The sequence below is a fragment of the Bufo gargarizans genome, chromosome 7 (genome assembly GCF_014858855.1).
Source record: "Bufo gargarizans isolate SCDJY-AF-19 chromosome 7, ASM1485885v1, whole genome shotgun sequence".
Taxonomy (NCBI): domain Eukaryota; kingdom Metazoa; phylum Chordata; class Amphibia; order Anura; family Bufonidae; genus Bufo; species Bufo gargarizans.
Window position 1 is genome coordinate 38765170 of NC_058086.1, and position 20769 is coordinate 38785938.

Genomic DNA, 20769 nt, shown 5'->3' on the forward strand with positions numbered 1-20769 from the left:
CCGAGACCCCCCCGCCGATTCATCAGATTCTACACTGATAAAATATGAAATATTATATGCAAATATTTCAGACTATTATAGGCGTTTTAGGGCGTCATACCAAAAATAAACAAATGGTAATTAAATCTGCACATATTTCTCGACTATTTTCAGGCACAAACACCATACCATGGGCTTCCGCTGTCTCTAAGAGCCGTCTTGCAGTCTCCTTGACCTCCTTAAAAGGGGTTGTACCACAAAAAATATTCTACAGTTTTCAAACCAGCACCTGGATCTGAATACTTTTGTAATTGCATTTAATTAAAAAATTTGCATAGCCACTGAGCTATTCTATAAAATCTATCTGTAAAGCGCCACCTGCTGTTTATTTTTTTCATATTTCTTTGACCTGCTTGCGGAGAAGGGCGCACATGCTCAGTTTCATGTTTCAACTGCCTCCTGAGCTGTGATAGGCAGAGCAAGGACACGCCCCCCTGAGCTGTGATAGGCAGAGCATGGACACGCCCCCCGAGCTGTGATAGGCAGAGCATGGACACGCCCCCCTGAGCTGCAGCAGAAAAGACACTCCCCTGAGCTGTCAGCTTGATATAAATGTAGCAGAGCAATGAATGTGGAGATCTCTGGGTCCATGTGAGGTACAGGGCCGGTTCTGGCTTTGTCAGGTAATATATGAATTCTGGTTTTCATTTTTTACATTAGTCATGGGAGAACCCCTCCAAGCACAGGAGGAGAATGGTTGTCAGCCTGAGACAAGACAATCTATGGTAAGCGCTGCTGATTAGGAGGTCCCTGGGTAGAACGCAGTCGTTCGCTGGATTTCAGGGCTGGAATGGTGCAGGTCGTAACAAGATTAGGACACTTATCTCCTGAAACACTCTGTGCTACTGTGAACATAATGGAAATGTCAGTGGCGACAGGGTCAAAAAACAACATGAAATCTGTGCTGATTATCGCTGCACCCGCTATCATCTGTAAATTCAAGGGGGTTTCTCAGCAAAGAATATTTTTTCCCTACCCACAGTATAAAGGATAAGTGTCTGATCTGTGGGACGCTGACCATCGTCAACGTGTGAATGGAGCGGTAGTCCGCAGCACTTCATGGGACTGTCGGAGAAAGCGGAGTCCCTATAGAAGTGAATGGAGTGGTGGTCGCACATGCGCACTACCCCTCCATTCACATGGGGACTCCTGGAACCCCGTTCTTATGACTGCTAGGGGTCCCAGTGGTTCGACCCCCACCGATCAGCCCCTCTACCCTGTGGTCAGGGGATACGTGTTGTTAGTGGGATAAACCCACGATTACTTACCAATGTCATTAGCCAATGATGCGGGATCAGAAGCTCCGAGCGAGGCCTCGAAGTCCTCCTGGAGGCGGTAGGCACGCTGCAGTAATGCCTCCAGTTTATGGATGAATTCAGCGCTCATGATGTCCTAGAACGAGACATTTCGAGTGAATTAAAGGGAATCTGTCATACCGATTTTGGACGATTTGCGAGAGTAATTTTAACCCCTTCCCGACTGCCCACTGGGTATATACGTCCTATCTGCACATGCAGCTAGGGTCACTAAACCCAAAATCACTAAAAGTTACCTAGACATTCAGGCCTTTTTTGGGCCCAGTTAAGAAACGGTTACGACACTAGACCGCTGTTTTTTATTTTCCTACTGCCCCCCCATTACCCCGCTGTCATCGCTCAAAGCTGTGCCGAATAGACAGTCCGGACTACTGTGCTGTTCTAACACAATGGAGCGGACTCGTGTGCGCTTGAACAGCAGTCCTGACAATGCTCTGAGTCCTGACAGCGGGGAACAGGGCGCAGTAGGAAAATAAAAGATTGTGATCCGGACTCCATATCTGCAGGACTACTCATGTATTACTGTAGAAAATGGTCCAAAATTGGAGGGAACAGATTCCCTTTAAGCTCCGATATAAGGCAAAGTCATAGACAACTACTCCACCCAACATGGTCACCTGTGCTCTATAGGAAACGGATGAGGTTCTGTGTAAAGCCAGTGCTTCCCATTCATTAGCACTGACCATACATACGATAAAACATCTGCATACATGTATATCATATCAATCTGAGCGGCGATCAGTGCCGGCGATTTTCTGACCTTACAAAAGCCCTAGGAAGTTTTTGCCCCCGTGTGCTAAATTGTGCATAGGATCCAAGGTGAGGGAGAAGTGGCTAAAATAGATTGTGGTGGTGGTGGTGGATCTGGTTTAGAAAATCTATTAATAAAACACTCAATTAAGAGGGGGATCCTTAATAAAGTATGTTAAAGGGGTTCTCCGACTTTTATTCGTTATGCAAATGAGGTCTTCAGAGCACCGAAAAGCGTAGACAGCACTGGAAGGCGGAGGAGCTTCAGTGCACCGAGAAGCGTGGACAGCATTCAGTGCACTGAAGGGCAAGGGTCCCCCCCTCGGTGCACTGAAGCCCTCATTTGCATAAACAATACAAGTTGTTTTCTCGGGAATGCCGCAACCGATTTTCCCAAGTATCATTTTAATCAGCAGGATCGACCCTACCAGGAAGTATGCCTGGGTTTATAGGGTTGATCCTGCTGACAGATGCCCCTCTGAACTTGTCACCGCCATATTGGTGTATAAAGCACACGATACCTCCACATTTTCTTCAGCTATGGCATCCCCAGCTCCCATTCTGATGGACCCGCAGCTGGCCTCGTCTTCCACTTGCCTATTCCGGAAAGAGAGGGCTTGTTCCCACCTTCGCAGCGCCTCTTCAAATAATTCCATTCCTTAACAAAAAAAAAAGATAATTACCGGTAGTCTTTTCAGACGTGTTAACGTGCAACATCTCGCATTTTACTATTCACTTTAATTGAACAATGCCCCCCAGTGGCATCTTTAAGGTATTGCATTGAAAAAAAATAAACCTTCTAACAGTGGTCTCCAGTCTGTGACTCTCCCACCGCACAATGTGCATGTACTTGATCATGAAAAGTGGCATCAATATGATAACATACATGTTCACTGTACGACACGGAATTCATGTGGATAAGGAGGGGAAGTGCAGATCTGACCACGTTCTGCAAACTATGTCTGAATTTTCATTTCTTTATCCAGAGTAACCGGGAATCAGCAGCTGGACCAGTAATAAATCCAGCTGGGAAAAGCAGATGACCCTAATCCATCCAAGCAATACAGGAGCGGGGGAAGGAAGTGCTCAGTAAACAAGCCCCGGAAATGGAGGCTTCATAACGTTTATGCAGAACTAAACTTGACCCTTTTTTTTTTTTATATATTTTTTGCTTCTATCAACTATGATCCCAAAAACTTGTTTCTGCAAAAAATAAAAAAATAACCCCGAGCAGCCCCACATTGGTTACACGTCGCCTTACAGCGAAATATCGATAAATCCGTAAATGTAGATGAATGTAAGGTAAAAGAAAAAAATTACGATAAAAAAAGTGGTAAAACACCAGGTAAAAGGGATACAGGAAGGGCGTAGAGCAGGGGTCAGCAACCTCCTGCACACAAGCGGTTAAAATCTACAACTCCCAGCGTGCTTCATTCACTTCTGTGGAAGCTCCAAGAACAGCTGAGTAAGTATGTATGCTGGGGGTTGTAGTTTCACACCGCTGGAATGCCGGAAGGTTGCTGACCCCTGACCTAGAGCTTTGGTGGTTGGTAAACTTCAGCCACCAGCGCCAGCCAGCTGCTGCTAAAGCAACTGAAGCCATGTGATGCTAGAAAAGGAGCCTTAAACACTAGCTAGAAAAGATGGGGTCTCTGAACATGATGAATACACAAACTGAAATGGGTTGAGAGGATGACCAACGTAACGGGTGACTGTAGGTGGATGACCAACGTAACGGGTGACTGTAGGTGGATGACCAACGTAACGGGTGACTGTAGGTGGATGACCAACGTAACGGGTGACTGTAGGTGGATGACCAACGTAACGGGTGACTGTAGGTGGATGACCAACGTAACGGGTGACTGTAGGTGGATGACCAACGTAACGGGTGACTGTAGGTGGATGACCAACGTAACGGGTGACTGTAGGTGGATGACCAACGTAACGGGTGACTGTAGGTGGATGACCAACGTAACGGGTGACTGTAGGTGGATGACCAACGTAACGGGTGACTGTAGGTGGATGACCAACGTAACGGGTGACTGTAGGTGGATGACCAACGTAACGGGTGACTGTAGGTGGATGACCAACGTAACGGGTGACTGTAGGTGGATGACCAACGTAACGGGTGACTGTAGGTGGATGACCAACGTAACGGGTGACTGTAGGTGGATGACCAACGTAACGGGTGACTGTAGGTGGATGATCAACGTAACGGGTGACTGTAGGTGGATGACCAACGTAACGGGTGACTGTAGGTGGATGACCAACGTAACGGGTGACTGTAGGTGGATGACCAACGTAACGGGTGACTGTAGGTGGATGACCAACGTAACGGGTGACTGTAGGTGGATGACCAACGTAACGGGTGACTGTAGGTGGATGACCAACGTAACGAGTGACTGTAGGTGGATGACCAACGTAATGAGTGACTGTAGGTGGATGACCAATGTAACGAGTGTCTGTAGGTGGATGACCAACGTAATGAGCGGCTGCAGGTGGATGACCAACGTAATGAGCGGCTGCAGGTGGATGACCAACATAACGGGTGACTGCAGGTGGATGACCAACATAAAGAGTGACTGTAGGTGGATGACCAATGTAACGGGTGACTGCAGGTGGATGACCAACGTAACGAGTGACTGTAGGTGTATGACCAACATAATGAGTGACTGCAGGTGTATGACCAACGTAATGAGTGACTGTAGGTGGATGACCAACGTAACGAGTGTCTGCGGGTGGATGACCAACATAACGGGTGACTGCAGGTGGATGACCAACATAATGAGTGACTGCAGATGGATGACCAACGTAACGAGTGACTGTAGGTGGATGACCAACATAACGGGTGACTGTAGGTGGATGACCAACGTAACGAGTGACTGCAGGTGGATGACCAACGTAACGAGTGACTGCAGGTGGATGACCGTACTGAGTGAGCCTTGAAGGCAAACTAATCAGTATCTAGTAATGGACAGTACAGAAATCGGTTCAGAATAATTACCAACAGTCCTAAATTTGTAGGGACTGTTCCCAATTTATAGAGACAGTCCTGGCAGGAGTCCTGCGGTGACAAAGGGCTTGGCTTATGCATGCCCCTACCATAAGTAGCCATTCCCAGGGCGGGGCTTACATGACCTAAATTTACCAACAACAATGTTAGCAATTAGGGTCTGGTGTCCTATTTATACCCCAGCCAGAAATCCTAGCAGAAGGGCAGGAAAGAGGGCTTCCCTTCAATAAAGACAGGATTCTTTCCTGTAAGAGCAGCAGACTGTGTCATTTGTTGGTGCACCACAAAATGAAGTCCCCGCTCTCCCCCTCATCCACCTACCCATCAGATAGAGGTTCTCGGGCGTGGTGACCGGGATGTTCACGAGCTTTAGATCCTCTTCTTCCCCTTTATCCCAGGGATTGGTGTTAATACAGGTACAGCTGTGACACGAGTTGACACTTCGAACCTAAATCACAAAGGAAAGAGATTTTATGCCAGCGGCTGCACAGGTGAGCGAGCACCGCCACCTCTTCCTGGGCCAGTGACGCCTTCATCGGTCACCTAGGTGCAGCTCAGGCCCATATGTATACTGCTCCTACTGACTTCAATAGGTGTATGAGTACAGTGCTCGCCTATCTCCGGAACTGCCATAGAAATGAATGGAGCGGCCGCTCTGTTCATTTCAGGGAGTCCCAAAGAGTACGGGGCCCCCATTTTCGTGATTGGTAGGGGGTCCCAGTGGTAGGACCCTACCGATATAAACCGATTAGGGATGACTTTATATAACCTGTTTTTTATATTTTTTCCTAAAACGGAAACAGCGCCACTGACAGGTTCCATCTAGAATTGCAACTCAGTCCCCCCACCCCCCACTTAAAGGGAATCTGCCACCAGGAAAATCACCGTTAGGGCTCATGCACACGACTGTATGGATCTTGCGGTCTGCAAAACACGGATCCGCAAAAAATACGGATGACGTCCGTGTGCATTCCGTATTTTGTGGAACGGAGAAGGTTGCTGACGTCTCATCTTTCATCAGGACAAAAAAAACTAAAACTTACTGAAGCCAGACTCTGCACGGATCCGGAGTATTTACTGTTCAGTCCTCCGTTGAGGTGCAGCTGCGACCCCTTCTCCTTCACTGACGCCAGGGACAGGGTGAGATTCTGCCGGCTGCTGGAGCAGCTGGAGCCTGCAGTGCGGACAAAGAGAGGAGCACGTGGACTAGACGTATCATGTACACGCGTGGATCAGAGGACGGCACAACCCTGTTCTATCCTGATCTACTTGACTCCAATACCTTTCCTTACCCCCATCACGCCCTGTCCTCACTCCAACATAATCACAAGCAGAGAAGTTGCTGCCTGAAATGCTCTGTGCTGCTGGGGACTCTATGACTTCTCTAGGGTCTCCGTTTCTCTTCCTCCACATTGGTCCTGTCAATATAACCTTAATCATTAGCGGAATGTATCACTGGCTCCTAATAAGATCAATGGATGCTTCTCACGTCTCCTGAAATACTCTGTGCTGCTGGGGAACCTATTACCATGACCTCTCTGTGGTCTCCAATCCCCTTTCTCCACTTTGCTCTAGTCATTACTGCCTTAAATCAAGACTGAGAAGGCCACTGCCCCCCCCCCCCCATAAGAACAAACACACGCCTTCTCCTGAAATACTCTGTGCTGCTGCGACTCCACTCCTCACTCTATGTCCGAAATCTCGTCTTCTTTGCCACATCATGACACTGTCCTAGCCACAAACAGTACTGCCATTATTTCCTTAATCACCGATGAAGAAGGTCAGCACACGACTCCTAAAATACTCTGTGCTGCTGGGCACTCTACTCCTTCCTGATTTCTTCAGTTTTCCTCCTAACATCATGAAACTGCCCCTGTTACCTGCAACCCTACTATTATTTACATAATCACAGGAATAGACAGGTCAAACTGCGTTGCACAAGATCAGCATGTCCCTCTACTGAAAATACTCTGTGCTGCTGTGTGCCCTACACTATTTTACTCTACGACCGTGACCTCCCTACTTACTACCATTCCCTCTGTTATATCCCAGCACCACCAAGCTGTACTAAGTACTACCATAGCATGACTTGGCACGTTCAACATGCTCCTCTCCTGAAATACTCTGAACTGCTGTGGGCCCCACACTATGGTAGTCTACAACTGTGACCTCCCTTCTTGCCTCCATTCTCTCTTTTACATCCTGGCACTACCATGCCATCTTTACTTCTGTTATTACACCCTTTGGCAAGATCAGCACACTCCTCTCCTGAAATACTCTGTGCTTCTGTGTGCCCTACACTGTGTAACTCTATGGTTGTGACCTCCCCTTTTTTCCCTTCATTCTCTCTGTTATATCCCCGAATCACTATGGCGTCCTCACTGCTACTAGAACAACACTGGGCAAGATCAGCACATTGCTCTCCTGAAATACTCTGTGCTGCTGTGGGCACTACACTGTGACTTCCCCTCTTCCCTCTGTTACATCCCGGCACCACCATGCCATCCTCGCTACCATTATCACATCGTTGGGTGACATCAAAACGCTCCTCTCCTGAAATACTCTGTGCTGCTCTCTCGTCACTCCAGAGAACAATCCATGTACGTGAACCCACCTTTCTCGGAGGCGGCGTTCCTGGTGCAGTCCAGCAGGAGATTTCCCGGCTCCCAGGAAGGAACTGCGCTTTTCTTCTTCCCTCTTCTCCTTTTAAAGTGACGAGCCAGAAAAATAATGGACACAGTCCCGACGGCGGTGACCGCGAGGATCTTCTTCAGCCCGGGATAAGACTTCAGCTGCAAGACGCAGAGAACGGCTCATAACCAACAAATCTTAAAAAAAAACATCACACAGGTGTAAAGCGTTCATCTCCTGCAGGTTACCTGCGTGAGCGAGCTGCACAGGGACAAAGGGAAATCCATGACACGCAGGGCGGCCATCTTGAGCATGTGCTGCGTCTCCATCGTGGGGTCTTCCGGGGAGGCCATACATTCCGGTGACCTCTTCTGAGGACCAAAAATAAGGTAAAAACTATTCTGAGGAAATGGAAAAAGTAATATAGAACATGGGCGGCTGCGATGCGCATACTTACCAGCATTCTAGTTGGTAAATTCGGGGCCCCCCCAAAAAAATCCACCTGGGACCACCCACTTTTGGGTGGGTCTTACAGAAGCCCCACCCATTTCCAACCCTGCACAGCCCAAATTTGCCAGGACTGTCTCTGAAAATTAGGGACCACAGACAACTATGGATGGCCGCAAAAACTTGCGGGTTAACGGGGAAGCAATTTAAAATTCGACCATTGGCACCTGCGGTTGGGTGGGTAGGAATGGGCTACACTGCCACTTTTTATAGCGCAACTGATTGATTTTAAAAGGGCATCTGTCACCGGCTGACCTGTTGGCAGCTGAAGGCATCTGTGTTGGTCCCATGTTCATATGTGCCCCCCCCCCCGCATTACTGAGAAAAATTGAGTTTTATTATATGCAAATGAGCCGTTGCCATTACACCTTGAGGCTCCGCTCTCTCTGCAAGTGCTGCGCCCTCTGCACTTTGATTGACAGGACCGGGTGTGATGACGTTTACACTGCCTGGACCTGTCAAAGTGCAGAGGGCGCGGCGGTTCACATGGGGGACTTTGCGGATTTCGGGGTGGATCCTGTCGTTTTCAGGGGGAGTCCACGCTGCAGCAGATTATTTCTGCGCGGTTTCTTCAGGTTTGCCTCATTTTTGCAATGATTTTATTTTTTAAATGGCACCCACATAAAAAAAACGTAAACGCACAGCTTCTGCAGTGAACGTCGGAGACCTTGCCGCAAACAGCGCCTCTTGTTCCGGCACAAACTCCTCTAGATTCCCCAAAAAATCATCGTCATAGGATTTTTTATTTTTTTTGCACACAGCAGAAAAAAGTGCCTCTTATCCGGGGGATTACAGGTGGTCAGCGCCCCTGAGCCGGGCCGTATACTACATGTGGTCAATGGACTCCGTCTACACTACGACCGCCCCGCAGCAGCCACCGGGTCTTCTCCGAACAATCCCTCTAGCATCTAGTTTTCTGTAATTCTGCGCTATATAATGCACTGTTCATGAATAGAACACCAAAACTGCAGTAACGACTGACACACACACAGATCTTTTGTTAGACACACCAACTATTGGTCAGATAATCAGGGAGCGCAGGACACAGGGAGATGCCACTCCACATGGACAGGTGTCACAGACAACTGGGGGGCTCCTGGTACTATGGGGGGTCACTGCCTGCATGATGCACAGGGACACATGACCTATGATGACACACTATGGATCCCTGAGGGGAGGGGGTGCTCTGTCTACAGGGGGGCTCCTGGTACTATGGGGGGTCACTGCCTGCATGGTGCACATGCTGTCCACAGGGACCCCACACATGACCTATGACGACACACTATGGATCCCTGAAGGGAGGGGGTGCTCTGTTTACAGGGGGGCTCCTGGTACTATGGGGGGCACTGCCTGCGTGGTGCACATGCTGTCCACAGGGACCCCACACATGACATAGGATGACACACTATGGATCCCTGAGGGGAGGGGGGGGCTCTGTCTACAGGGGGGCTCCTGGTACTATGGGGGGCACTGCCTGCGTGGTGCACATGCTGTCCACAGGGACCCCACACATGACCTATGATGACACACTATGGATCCCTGAGGGGAGGGGGTGCTCTGTCTACAGGGGGGCGGCCTCTCTGTGTAGGGGTCTCTGGCTGCGCCCAGTATGGATCACTTACCTGTCTCACACTGGCTGCCTTCCCAGCACAGATGGATCCTGAGGAGGAGGAGGAGGAGGAGGAGGAGCGGGGACTGCTTCCGGGGAAGAGGCCGGTTACAATGTAGCAGAGAGGAGATGCTGAGATCCACGAGGGGACAATGGGGTGACTGGTGGTCAGTGAGGGGACAATGGGGTGACTGGTGGGCAGTAAGGGGACAATGGGGTGACTGGTGGGCAGTGAGGGGACAATGGGGTGACTGGTGGGCAGTGAGGGGACAATGGGGTGACTGGTGGACAGTGAGGGGACAATGGAGTGACTGGTGGGCAGTGAGGGACAATAGGGTGACTGGTGGATAGTGAAGGGACAATGGGGTGACTGGTGGATAGTGAAGGGACAATGGGGTGACTGGTGGGCAGTGAGGGACAATGGGTTGACTGGTGGGCAGTGAGGGACAATGGGGTGACTGGTGGTCAGTGAGGGGACAATGGTGTGACTGGTGGGCAGCGAGGGGACAATGTGGTGACTGGTGGGCAGAGAGGGTGCTATAGGGTGACTGGTGGGCAGCGAGGGTGCTATAGGGTGACTGGTGGGAAGTGAGGGGGCTGTAGGGTGACTGGTGGACAGCGAGGGGACAATGGGGTGACTGGTGGTCAGTGAGGGGACAATGGGGTGACTGGTGGTCAGTGAGGGGACAATGGGGTGACTGGTGGTCAGTGAGGGGACAATGGGGTGACTGGTGGGCAGTGAGGGGACAATGGGGTGACTGGTGGGCAGTGAGGGACAATGGGTTGACTGGTGGGCAGTGAGGGACAATGGGGTGACTGGTGGACAGCGAGGGGACAATGGGGTGACTGGTGGGCAGCGAGGGGATAATGTGGTGACTGGTGGGCAGTGAGGGGACAATGTGGTGACTGGTGGGCAGTGAGGGGACAATGTGGTGACTGGTGGGCAGTGAGGGGACAATGTGGTGACTGGTGGGCAGCGAGGATGCTATAGGGTGACTGGTGGGAAGTGAGGGGGCTGTAGGGTGACTGGTGGACAGCGAGGGGACAATGGGGTGACTGGTGGGCAGCGAGGGTGCGATAGGGTGACTGGTGGGAAGTGAGGGGGCTATACGGTGACTGGTGGGTGGCAAGAGGGCTACCTGGTGATTGGTGGGCAATGAAAAGCACTATGCCCTGTGGGGCGGACAGTGAGGAGAGCCGTGCCCTGGTATCGGGAGTCTCCATACAGGCCTATCTCCCTAGTATCCCTGTTTTGGAGGGACAGTCCCTGATTTTGACCCCAAACCCTCATCCCTCATTGTTCCCGAAGGTTGGTCTCAACCATTGCATTATTAGGAAAGACATATGGGGTCATTTATCAAACTGGTGTAAAGTAGAACTGGCCTAGTTGCCCATAACAACCAATCAGATTCCACCTTTCATTTTGGACAGCTCATTTGGAAAATGAAAGGTGGAATCTGATTGGTTGCTATGGGCAACTAGGCCAGTTCTACTTTACACCAGTTTGATAAATGACCCCATAGTATTTTGCAGTGTTTTTCCTGCATTTTGTTTTTACACTGCAGTCAGATATTGGCTGTAAGGGCCCATTCGCACGACCGTATGTACGGATCCGCACCTGTTTTGCGGAAGGTCTGCGGATCCATTCATTTCTATGGGCCTTCAAATGATGCGGACAGACACTGCGGCTCCACAAAAATAAACTTCAATGTTCAATACTTGTCCGCAGAAAACGTTCCGTGGACCCATACAAGTCTATGGGTCCACAAAAATGCGGATTACAACGGAAATGTTTTCCATATGTAATCCGCCTTTTTGTGGAAGAACGGTTCCACTTTTGTGCGGATCCGCAAAGCAGTACAGTCATGTGAATGGGCCCTAAGGCAGCAGGGAAATAGTAAATGTGCTGCAAACAGTGCAATTTTGTTAATTTCGTGTTTTTACATTATGCAGTAACGTGCTGTGTTTTCAGGAAATTTTTTTCAGAGATTTCTATAAAAATAAAGTAAAACACGTATAACCAAAAAAAAGACCGAAACAAAACTGTGATGGAAATCTTGGTGTCTGTTCATATGGCCGAAAATCCACGTCCGAAAAATCCAACCATGTGTTTTATGCGGAATGAATCTGTGGCAGAAATCTGTGGCGGACCTCAGCATTTCTACGTCGCGTAGCGTTTCTTAATGCCGACTGCAGCGGGTGAAATCCGCTGTGGAAATTGGCACAGTAGGTCAATTTTATGTTACGTTTTTTATTTCTTTTGCTGCTCCCAAATCCGCAGATCTTCTGTCCTGTCTGGCTGTTCCAGCTCCTTGGGTCCCTGGCTCCATTCTGCAATCTTTGGGTCCTAACCTGACGGATGGACGGGGTGGTCATGTGCGCCTCTGCAGCCAATGCTGCCCCCAACTGGCATGTCAGTACTTGATTGGCCGCAGCGGTGGACATGACTATGTCCATCTGGAGGTTTAGGTCTCATGTACGTCAAAGTGTGGTCAACAAGGCACGGGCACCCAGGGGCGGATTAAAGGGAGTCTGTCATCAACATTTCACCTTTGTAACCCTTCCCATAGCTTTCTAGCATCCTTACAGTTAATAAAAACGTTACCTTTCCAATCAATCCTGGACTTATAAAACCGGCAAAAAACATCTTTGTAGCATATGCAAATGCGGGCTCGCAAGTGCCCAGGGGCGGCGTTACCCTCGTAGGTGCCCTGCTAGCTCAGCCTTTTCTTTGCTTCCCCCCGCCCGCCCATCCCTTCCCTCTGTCCGCCTAACTACTAACTTCTTGTTTCGCTGACATCCCATGCCTGCGCACTCAGTCCGTCGGCCGGCACATGCGCACTGCGATGCCCATTCCTTGTACGGCATCACAGTAATTAATGCGCATGCGCTGGCTTCGCGCCGTTAGCCGGCGCATGTGCATTAATTACTGTGATGCCGTACAAGGAATGGGCATCGCAGTGCGCATGCGCCGGCCGACGGACTGAGTGCGCAGGCGCGGGCTGAGCTAGCAGGGCATCTACGAGGGTAACACCGCCCCTGGGCACTTGCGAGCCCGCATTTGCATATGCTACAAAGATGTTTTTTGCCGGTTTTATAAGTCCAGGATTGATCAGAAAGGTAACGTTTTTATTACCGTAACTGTAAGGATGCTAGAAAGCTATGGGAAGGGTTACAAAGGTTAAATGTTGATGACAGACCCCCTTTGGGTCCATTCACACGTCCGTTATTTATTTCCTGATCTGTTCCGCAAAAAAGGAAAAGATCAGGAAAGAAACAACGGACGTGTGAATGGACCCTTTAAGTGCATGATAGGCCCGGGGCTGTCTAGGTGCAGCTCTGTCCCATCTGAGTGATTGGGTCTGAGCTGCAGTACCAAGCACAGTGCTATCAAATGGACAGCGCTGTGTTTGGTAACGAGCAAAGAGTCTGCGGTGCTCGCTGGAACATCGCGGTCTCCTCAAACAGCTGATTGGCGGGGGGTGCCAGGAGTCGGACCCCCACCATCTCATAACTCTCTGAGTACAAATGTCATAGATGTTACCTGCAGTCCTATGTAACACCCCACATAACTCAGTGAACTATTGTGTTATGTGGGGTGTTACATAGGACTGCATGGAACATCTACTACATTATCTGCACACAGAAAGTTATCACTGTTATCTGGGCTGTTACATAGGACTGCAGGTGACAAATTAAAATTTTAGTCGCCAAATTTAAAATACATATGATTATGATAAAAAGAAGACTTGGAGGAGAGGATGAGACGCAGGTCACAGTACTGAGCCAGCTCTACATGTAGGGGAATACAGCACCACATACCTGTTACATCCAGTGACATCTCCTGTCATGTAGACCTTCTCTTTCCGCTTCTCCTCCGTTTGACCCGGACCGCCATGACAAATTCTTTCAGCCACATCTCGTCTCTTCAGAGTTTGTTACACAGACAAGTTAGATTTCTCATAATTGGGATCATTTATCAAACTGGTGTAAAGTAGAACTGGCTTAGGTGCCCATAGCAGCCAATCAGATTCCACCTTTCATTTTCCAATAGAGCTGTGAAAAATTAAAGGTGAAATCTGTTGCTATGGGTAACTAACCCAGTTCTACTTTACACCAGTTTGATAAATTACCCCAAAGGTCCCTATAGTGTCTACAGCAATTATAATGTCCCCTACAGTGCCCCCAGTAATAATAACACCCTATATTGTGCTCCAGGTAATAATCCCTGTATAGTGTCCCCAAAAATAATGTCCCCCTAATAGAAACGCCCCCACACTGCCCCATATAGTAATTTCCCCCACACTACCCCATATAGTAATTTCCCCCACACTGCCCCATATAGTAATTTCCCCCACACTGACCCATATAGTAATTTCCCCACACTGCCCCATATAGTAATTTCCCCCACACTGCCCCATATAGTAATTTCCCCCACACTGCCCCATACAGTAATTTCTCCCACACTGCCCCATATAGTAATTTCCCCACACTGCCCCATATAGTAATTTCTCCCACACTGCCCCATATAGTAATTTCCCCCACACTGCCCCATATAGTAATTTCCCCCACACTGCCCCATACAGTAATTTCCCCCACACTGCCCCATACAGTAATTTCCCCCACACTGCCCCATATAGTAATTTCCCCCACACTGCCCCATATAGTAATTTCCCCCACACTGCCCCATACAGTAATTTCCCCCACACTGCCCCATATAGTAATTTCCCCCACACTGCCCCATATAGTAATTTCCCCCACACTGCCCCATATAGTAATTTCCCCCACACTGCCCCATATAGTAATTTCCCCCACACTGCCCCATATAGTAATTTCCCCCACACTGCCCCATATAGTAATTTCCCCCACACTGCCCCATATAGTAATTTCCCCCACACTGCCCCATATAGTAATTTCCCCCACACTGCCCCATATAGTAATTTCCCCCACACTGCCCCATATAGTAATTTCCCCCACACTGCCCATATAGTAATTTCCCCCACACTGCCCCATATAGTAATTTCCCCACACTGCCCCATATAGTAATTTCCCCCACACTGCCCCATATAGTAATTTCCCCCACACTGCCCCATATAGTAATTTCCCCCACACTGCCCATATAGTAATTTCCCCCACACTGCCCCATATAGTAATTTCCCCCACACTGCCCCATATAGTAATTTCCCCCACACTGCCCCATATAGTAATTTCCCCCACACTGCCCCATATAGTAATTTCCCCCACACTGCCCCATATAGTAATTTCCCCCACACTGCCCCATATAGTAATTTCCCCCACACTGCCCCATATAGTAATTTCCCCCACACTGCCCCCATATAGTAATTTCCCCCACACTGCCCCATATAGTAATTTCCCCCACACTGCCCCATATAGTAATTTCCCCCACACTGCCCCCATATAGTAATTTCCCCCACACTGCCCCCATATAGTAATTTCCCCCCACACTTGCCCCATATAGTAATTTCCCCCACACTGCCCCATATAGTAATTTCCCCCACACTGCCCATATAGTAATTTCCCCCACACTGCCCCATATAGTAATTTCCCCCACACTGCCCCATATAGTAATTTCCCCCACACTGCCCCCATATAGTAATTTCCCCCACACTGCCCCATATAGTAATTTCCCCCACACTGCCCCATATAGTAATTTCCCCCACTACTGCCCCCTATAGTAATTTCCCCCACACTGCCCCCATATAGTAATTTCCCCCACACTGCCCCATATAGTAATTTCCCCCACACTGCCCCATATAGTAATTTCCCCCACACTGCCCCATATAGTAATTTCCCCCACACTGCCCCATATAGTAATTTCCCCCACACTGCCCCATATAGTAATTTCCCCCCACACCTGCTCCATATAGTAATTTCCCCCACACTGCCCCATATAGTAATTTCCCCACACTGCCCCCATATAGTAATTTCCCCCACACTGCCCCCATATTAGTAATTTCCCCCACACTGCCACATATAGTAATTCCCCCACACTGCCCCATATAGTAATTTCCCCCACACTGCCCCCATATAGTAATTTCCCCCACACTGCCCCATATAGTAATTTCCCCCCCCACTGCCCCCATATAGTAATTTCCCCCACACTGACACCATATAGTAATTTCCCCCACACTGCCCCATATAGTAATTTCCCCCCACACTGACCCATATAGTAATTTCCCCCACACTGCCCCAATATAGTAATTTCCCCCACACTGCCCCATATAGTAATTTCCCCCACACTGCCCTATATAGTAATTTCCCCCACACTGCCCCCCATATAGTAATTTCCCCCACACTGCCCCCATATAGTAATTTCCCCCACACTGCCCCATATAGTAATTTCCCCCACACTGCCCCATATAGTAATTTCCCCCACACTGCCCCCATCTAGTAATTTCCCCTCACCACCAGACCCCATCTCATAGTAATTTCCCCCACACTGCCCCATATAGTAATTTTCCCCCCCCACTGCCCCATATAGTAATTTCCCCCACACTGCCCCATATAGTAATTTCCCCCACACTGCCCCATATAGTAATTTCCCCCACACTGCCCCATATAGTAATTTCCCCCACACTGCCCCATATAGTAATTTCCCCCACACTGCCCCCATATAGTAATTTCCCCCACACTGCCCCATATAGTAATTTCCCCCACACTGCCCCATATAGTAATTTCCCCCACACTGCCCCATATAGTAATTTCCCCCACACTGCCCCCATATAGTAATTTCCCCCACACTGCCCCCATATAGTAATTTCCCCCACACTGCCCCCATATAGTAATTTCCCCCACACTGCCCCATATAGTAATTTCCCCCACACTGCCCCATATAGTAATTTCCCCCACACTGCCCCATATAGTAATTTCCCCCACACTGCCCCATATAGTAATTTCCCCACACTGCCCCATATAGTAATTTCCCCCACACTGCCCCATATAGTAATTTCCCCCACACTGCCCCATATAGTAATTTCCCCCACACTGCCCCATATAGTAATTTCCCCCACACTGCCCCCATATAGTAATTTCCCCCACACTGCCCCATATAGTAATTTCCCCCACACTGCCCCATATAGTAATTTCCCCCACACTGCCCCATATAGTAATTTCCCCCACACTGCCCCATATAGTAATTTCCCCCACACTGACTCTATATAGTAATTTCCCCCACACTGCCCCATATAGTAATTTCCCCACACTGCCCCATATAGTAATTTCCCCCCACACTGCCCCCATAGTAATTTCCCCCACACTGCCCCATATAGTAATTTCCCCCCACACTGCCCCCATATAGTAATTTCCCCCCACACTGCCCCATATAGTAATTTCCCCCACACTGCCCCATATAGTAATTTCCCCCACACTGCCCATATAGTAATTTCCCCACACTGCCCCCATATAGTAATTTCCCCACACTGCCCATATAGTAATTTCCCCCACACTGCCCCCATATAGTAATTTCCCCCACACTGCCCCCATATAGTAATTTCCCCCACACTGCCCCATATAGTAATTTCCCCCACACTGCCCCATATAGTAATTTTCCCCCACACTGCCCCATATAGTAATTTCCCCCACACTGCCCCATATAGTAATTTCCCCCACACTGCCCCATATAGTAATTTCCCCCACACTGCCCCATATAGTAATTTCCCCCACACTGCCCCATATAGTAATTTCCCCCACACTGCCCCATATAGTAATTTCCCCCCACACTGCCCCATATAGTAATTTCCCCCACACTGCCCCATATAGTAATTTCCCCCACACTGCCCCATATAGTAATTTCCCCCACACTGCCCCATATAGTAATTTCCCCCACACTGCCCCATATAGTAATTTCCCCCACACTGCCCCATATAGTAATTTCCCCCCACACTGCCCCATATAGTAATTTCCCCCACACTGCCCCATATAGTAATTTCCCCCACACTGCCCCATATAGTAATTTCCCCCACACTGCCCCATATAGTAATTTCCCCCACACTGCCCCATATAGTAATTTCCCCCACACTGCCCCATATAGTAATTTCCCCCACACTGCCCCATATAGTAATTTCCCCACACTGCCCCATATAGTAATTTCCCCCACACTGCCCCCATATAGTAATTTCCCCCACACACACTGCCCCATATAGTAATTCCCCCACACTGCCCCCATATAGTAATTTCCCCCACCACTGCCCCCATATAGTAATTTCCCCCACACTGCCCCCAATATAGTAATTTTCCCCCACACTGCCCCCATATAGTAATTTCCCCCACACTGCCCCATATAGTAATTTCCCCACACCTGCCCCATATAGTAATTTCCCCCACACTGCCTCCATATAGTAATTCCCCCACACTGCCCCCCATATAGTAATTTCCGCCCACACTGCCCCAATTAGTAATTTCCCCCACACTGCCCCCATATAGTAATTTTCCCCCACACTGCCCCCATATAGTAATTTCCCCCCACACTGCCCCCATATAGTAATTCCCCCACACTGCCCATATAGTAATTTCCCCCACACTGCCCCATAGAGTAATTTTCCCCCACACTGCCCCCATATAGTTAATTTCCCCCCACTGCCCCATATAGTAATTTCCCCCACACTGCCTCTATATAGTAATTTCCCCACACTGCCCCATATAGTAATTTCCCCCACACTGCCCCATATAGTAATTTCCCCCACACTGCCCCATATAGTAATTTCCCCCACACTGGCCCCATATAGTAATTTCCCCACACTGCCCCATATAGTAATTTCCCCCACACTGCTCCCATATAGTAATTTCCCCACACTGCCCCCATATAGTAATTTCCCCCACACTGCCCCATATAGTAATTTCCCCCACACTGCCCATATAGTAATTTCCCCCACACTGCCCCATATAGTAATTTCCCCCACACTGCCCCATATAGTAATTTCCCCACACTGCCCCCATATAGTAATTTTCCCCACACTGCCCCATATAGTAATTTCCCCCACACTGCCCCATATAGTAATTTCCCCCACACTGCCCCATATAGTAATTTCCCCCACACTGCCCCATATAGTAATTTCCCCCACACTGCCCCATATAGTAATTTCCCCCACACTGCCCCCATATAGTAATTTCCCCCACACTGCCCCTATAGTAATTTCCCCCACACTGCCCCCATATAGTAATTTCCCCCACACTGCCCCATATAGTAATTTCCCCCACACTGCCCCATATAGTAATTTCCCCCACACTGCCCCATATAGTAATTTCCCCCACCACTGCCCCATATAGTAATTTTCCCCCACACTGCCCCATATAGTAATTTCCCCCACACTGCCCCATATAGTAATTTCCCCCACACTGCCCCATTACATTAATTCTCCCTCACAATGCCCCATACTAGTCATTCTCCCCACACTTGCCCCCCATATAGTAATTTCCCACACACTGCCCAATCTAGTAATTTCCCCCACCACTGCCCCATATAGTAATTTCCCACCAACACTGTCCCCATACCTAGTAATTTTCCCCACACTGCCCCATACTAGTAATTTCCCCCACACTGCCCTCATCTAGTAATTCCCCCCACAATGCCCTCTCTCAGTAATTTCCCCACACTGACTCTACTATAGTAATTTCCCCCACACTGCCCCATATAGTAATTTCCCCCACAATGACCCTTATAGTAATTGCCCCCACACTGCCCTCTATATAGTAATTTCCCCCACACTGCCCCCCTATTAGTAATTTCCCCCACACTGCCCATATAGTAATTTCCCCCACATGACTCTATATAGTAATTTCCACCACACTGACTCTATATAGTAATTTCCCCCACACTGCCCCATATAGTAATTTCCCCCCACACTGCCCCATATAGTAATTTCCCCCACACTGCCCCATATAGTAATTTTCCCCCACACTGCCCCATATAGTAATTTCCCCCACACTGCCCCATATAGTAATTTCCCCCACACTGCCCCATATAGTAATTTCCTCCCACACTGCCCCATATAGTAATTTCCCCCCACACTGCCCCATATAGTAATTTCCTCCCACACTGCTCCATATAGTAATTCCCCCCACACTGCCCCATGTAGTAATTCCCCCCACAAAGTAATTTGCCCCCCACACTGCCCCATTAGATAATTTGCCCCCACACTGCCGTTCATTAAGTAATTTGCCCCCCCACACTGCCCCCATCAAGTAATAACCCCCCACACTGCCCCCATTAGATAATTTGCCCCGACACTGCCATCCATTAAGTAATTTGCCCCCCCCCCACTGCCCTCACAGTATTAATTCCCCCCATGGTAGTAATTTGCCCCCACAGTATTAATTTCTCCACACTGCCCTAACAGTATTAATTCCCCCCCTGGTAGTAATTTGCCCCCACAGTATTAATTTTCCCCACACTAGTCATTTGCCCCCACGTAGTAGTTTGCCCCCCACTGTCCCTTCAGTGATGTCCCCCAAAATTGGCAAACAAGAAATAAAAAAAATAAAAGCTAATACTTACCTGTGTCCCAGCCGGCGCTCACTCGCTGATGGTGCAGGCGCGCTGCGCACACACGTCAGTGTGCTGTGTCCGGGCACAGGCGCGGTGCGATGTCATCATGCCCGCCTGCGCCGGGATTTTACTACTGCATAGGCTTTAGGCCTACTAGACCTGAAGCCTATGGCGGTGGTCGGCGGCGGGGCAGGGAACTATGTGCTCCTGTGCCCTGCCGTAGTTTGTGGGCGTTTGGGTTGGCATTGGGCCCCCCAGCGATGCAGGGGCTACAAACCCAAACGCCCCAATTATAATCCGCCACTGCGGGCACTGACCGTAGGGCCGCTGTATGCGGACGCAGAATCCATTCACTTGAATGTTGTCTACGGTTTGCACCGCAAAAAAGTAGTGCATGCAT

The 20769-nt window shown here is 49.2% G+C and overlaps 1 protein-coding gene across 1 annotated transcript; it reads right to left on the reverse strand.

Annotated features, from left to right (window-relative positions):
- Positions 1 to 709: 709 nt before the first annotated feature.
- On the reverse strand, positions 710 to 9921 carry MIGA1 (mitoguardin 1). The gene is made up of 8 exons (XM_044302224.1): positions 9879 to 9921; positions 7998 to 8120; positions 7733 to 7910; positions 6162 to 6292; positions 5440 to 5566; positions 2627 to 2763; positions 1308 to 1431; positions 710 to 881 (listed from the first exon to the last, which is right to left on the reverse strand). The coding sequence occupies exons 2-8, from the start codon at positions 8100 to 8102 to the stop codon at positions 760 to 762; spliced, it is 924 nt and encodes a 307-aa protein (XP_044158159.1). The 5' UTR covers positions 8103 to 8120; positions 9879 to 9921; the 3' UTR covers positions 710 to 759.
- Positions 9922 to 20769: the final 10848 nt, after the last annotated feature.

Bases quoted from the DNA above. Each gene is read 5' to 3' on its own strand.
- MIGA1 (XM_044302224.1), bottom strand. From the start codon at position 8,102: ATGGCCTCCCCGGAAGACCCCACGATGGAGACGCAGCACATGCTCAAG. The intron at 7,911-7,997 runs GTAACCTGCAGG...TGCGTCTTGCAG, and splicing joins TGTGCAGCTCGCTCACGCAG to CTGAAGTCTTATCCCGGGCT. The intron at 2,764-5,439 runs GTAGGTGGATGA...TTTTTTGTTAAG, and splicing joins CGAGAACCTCTATCTGATGG to GAATGGAATTATTTGAAGAG.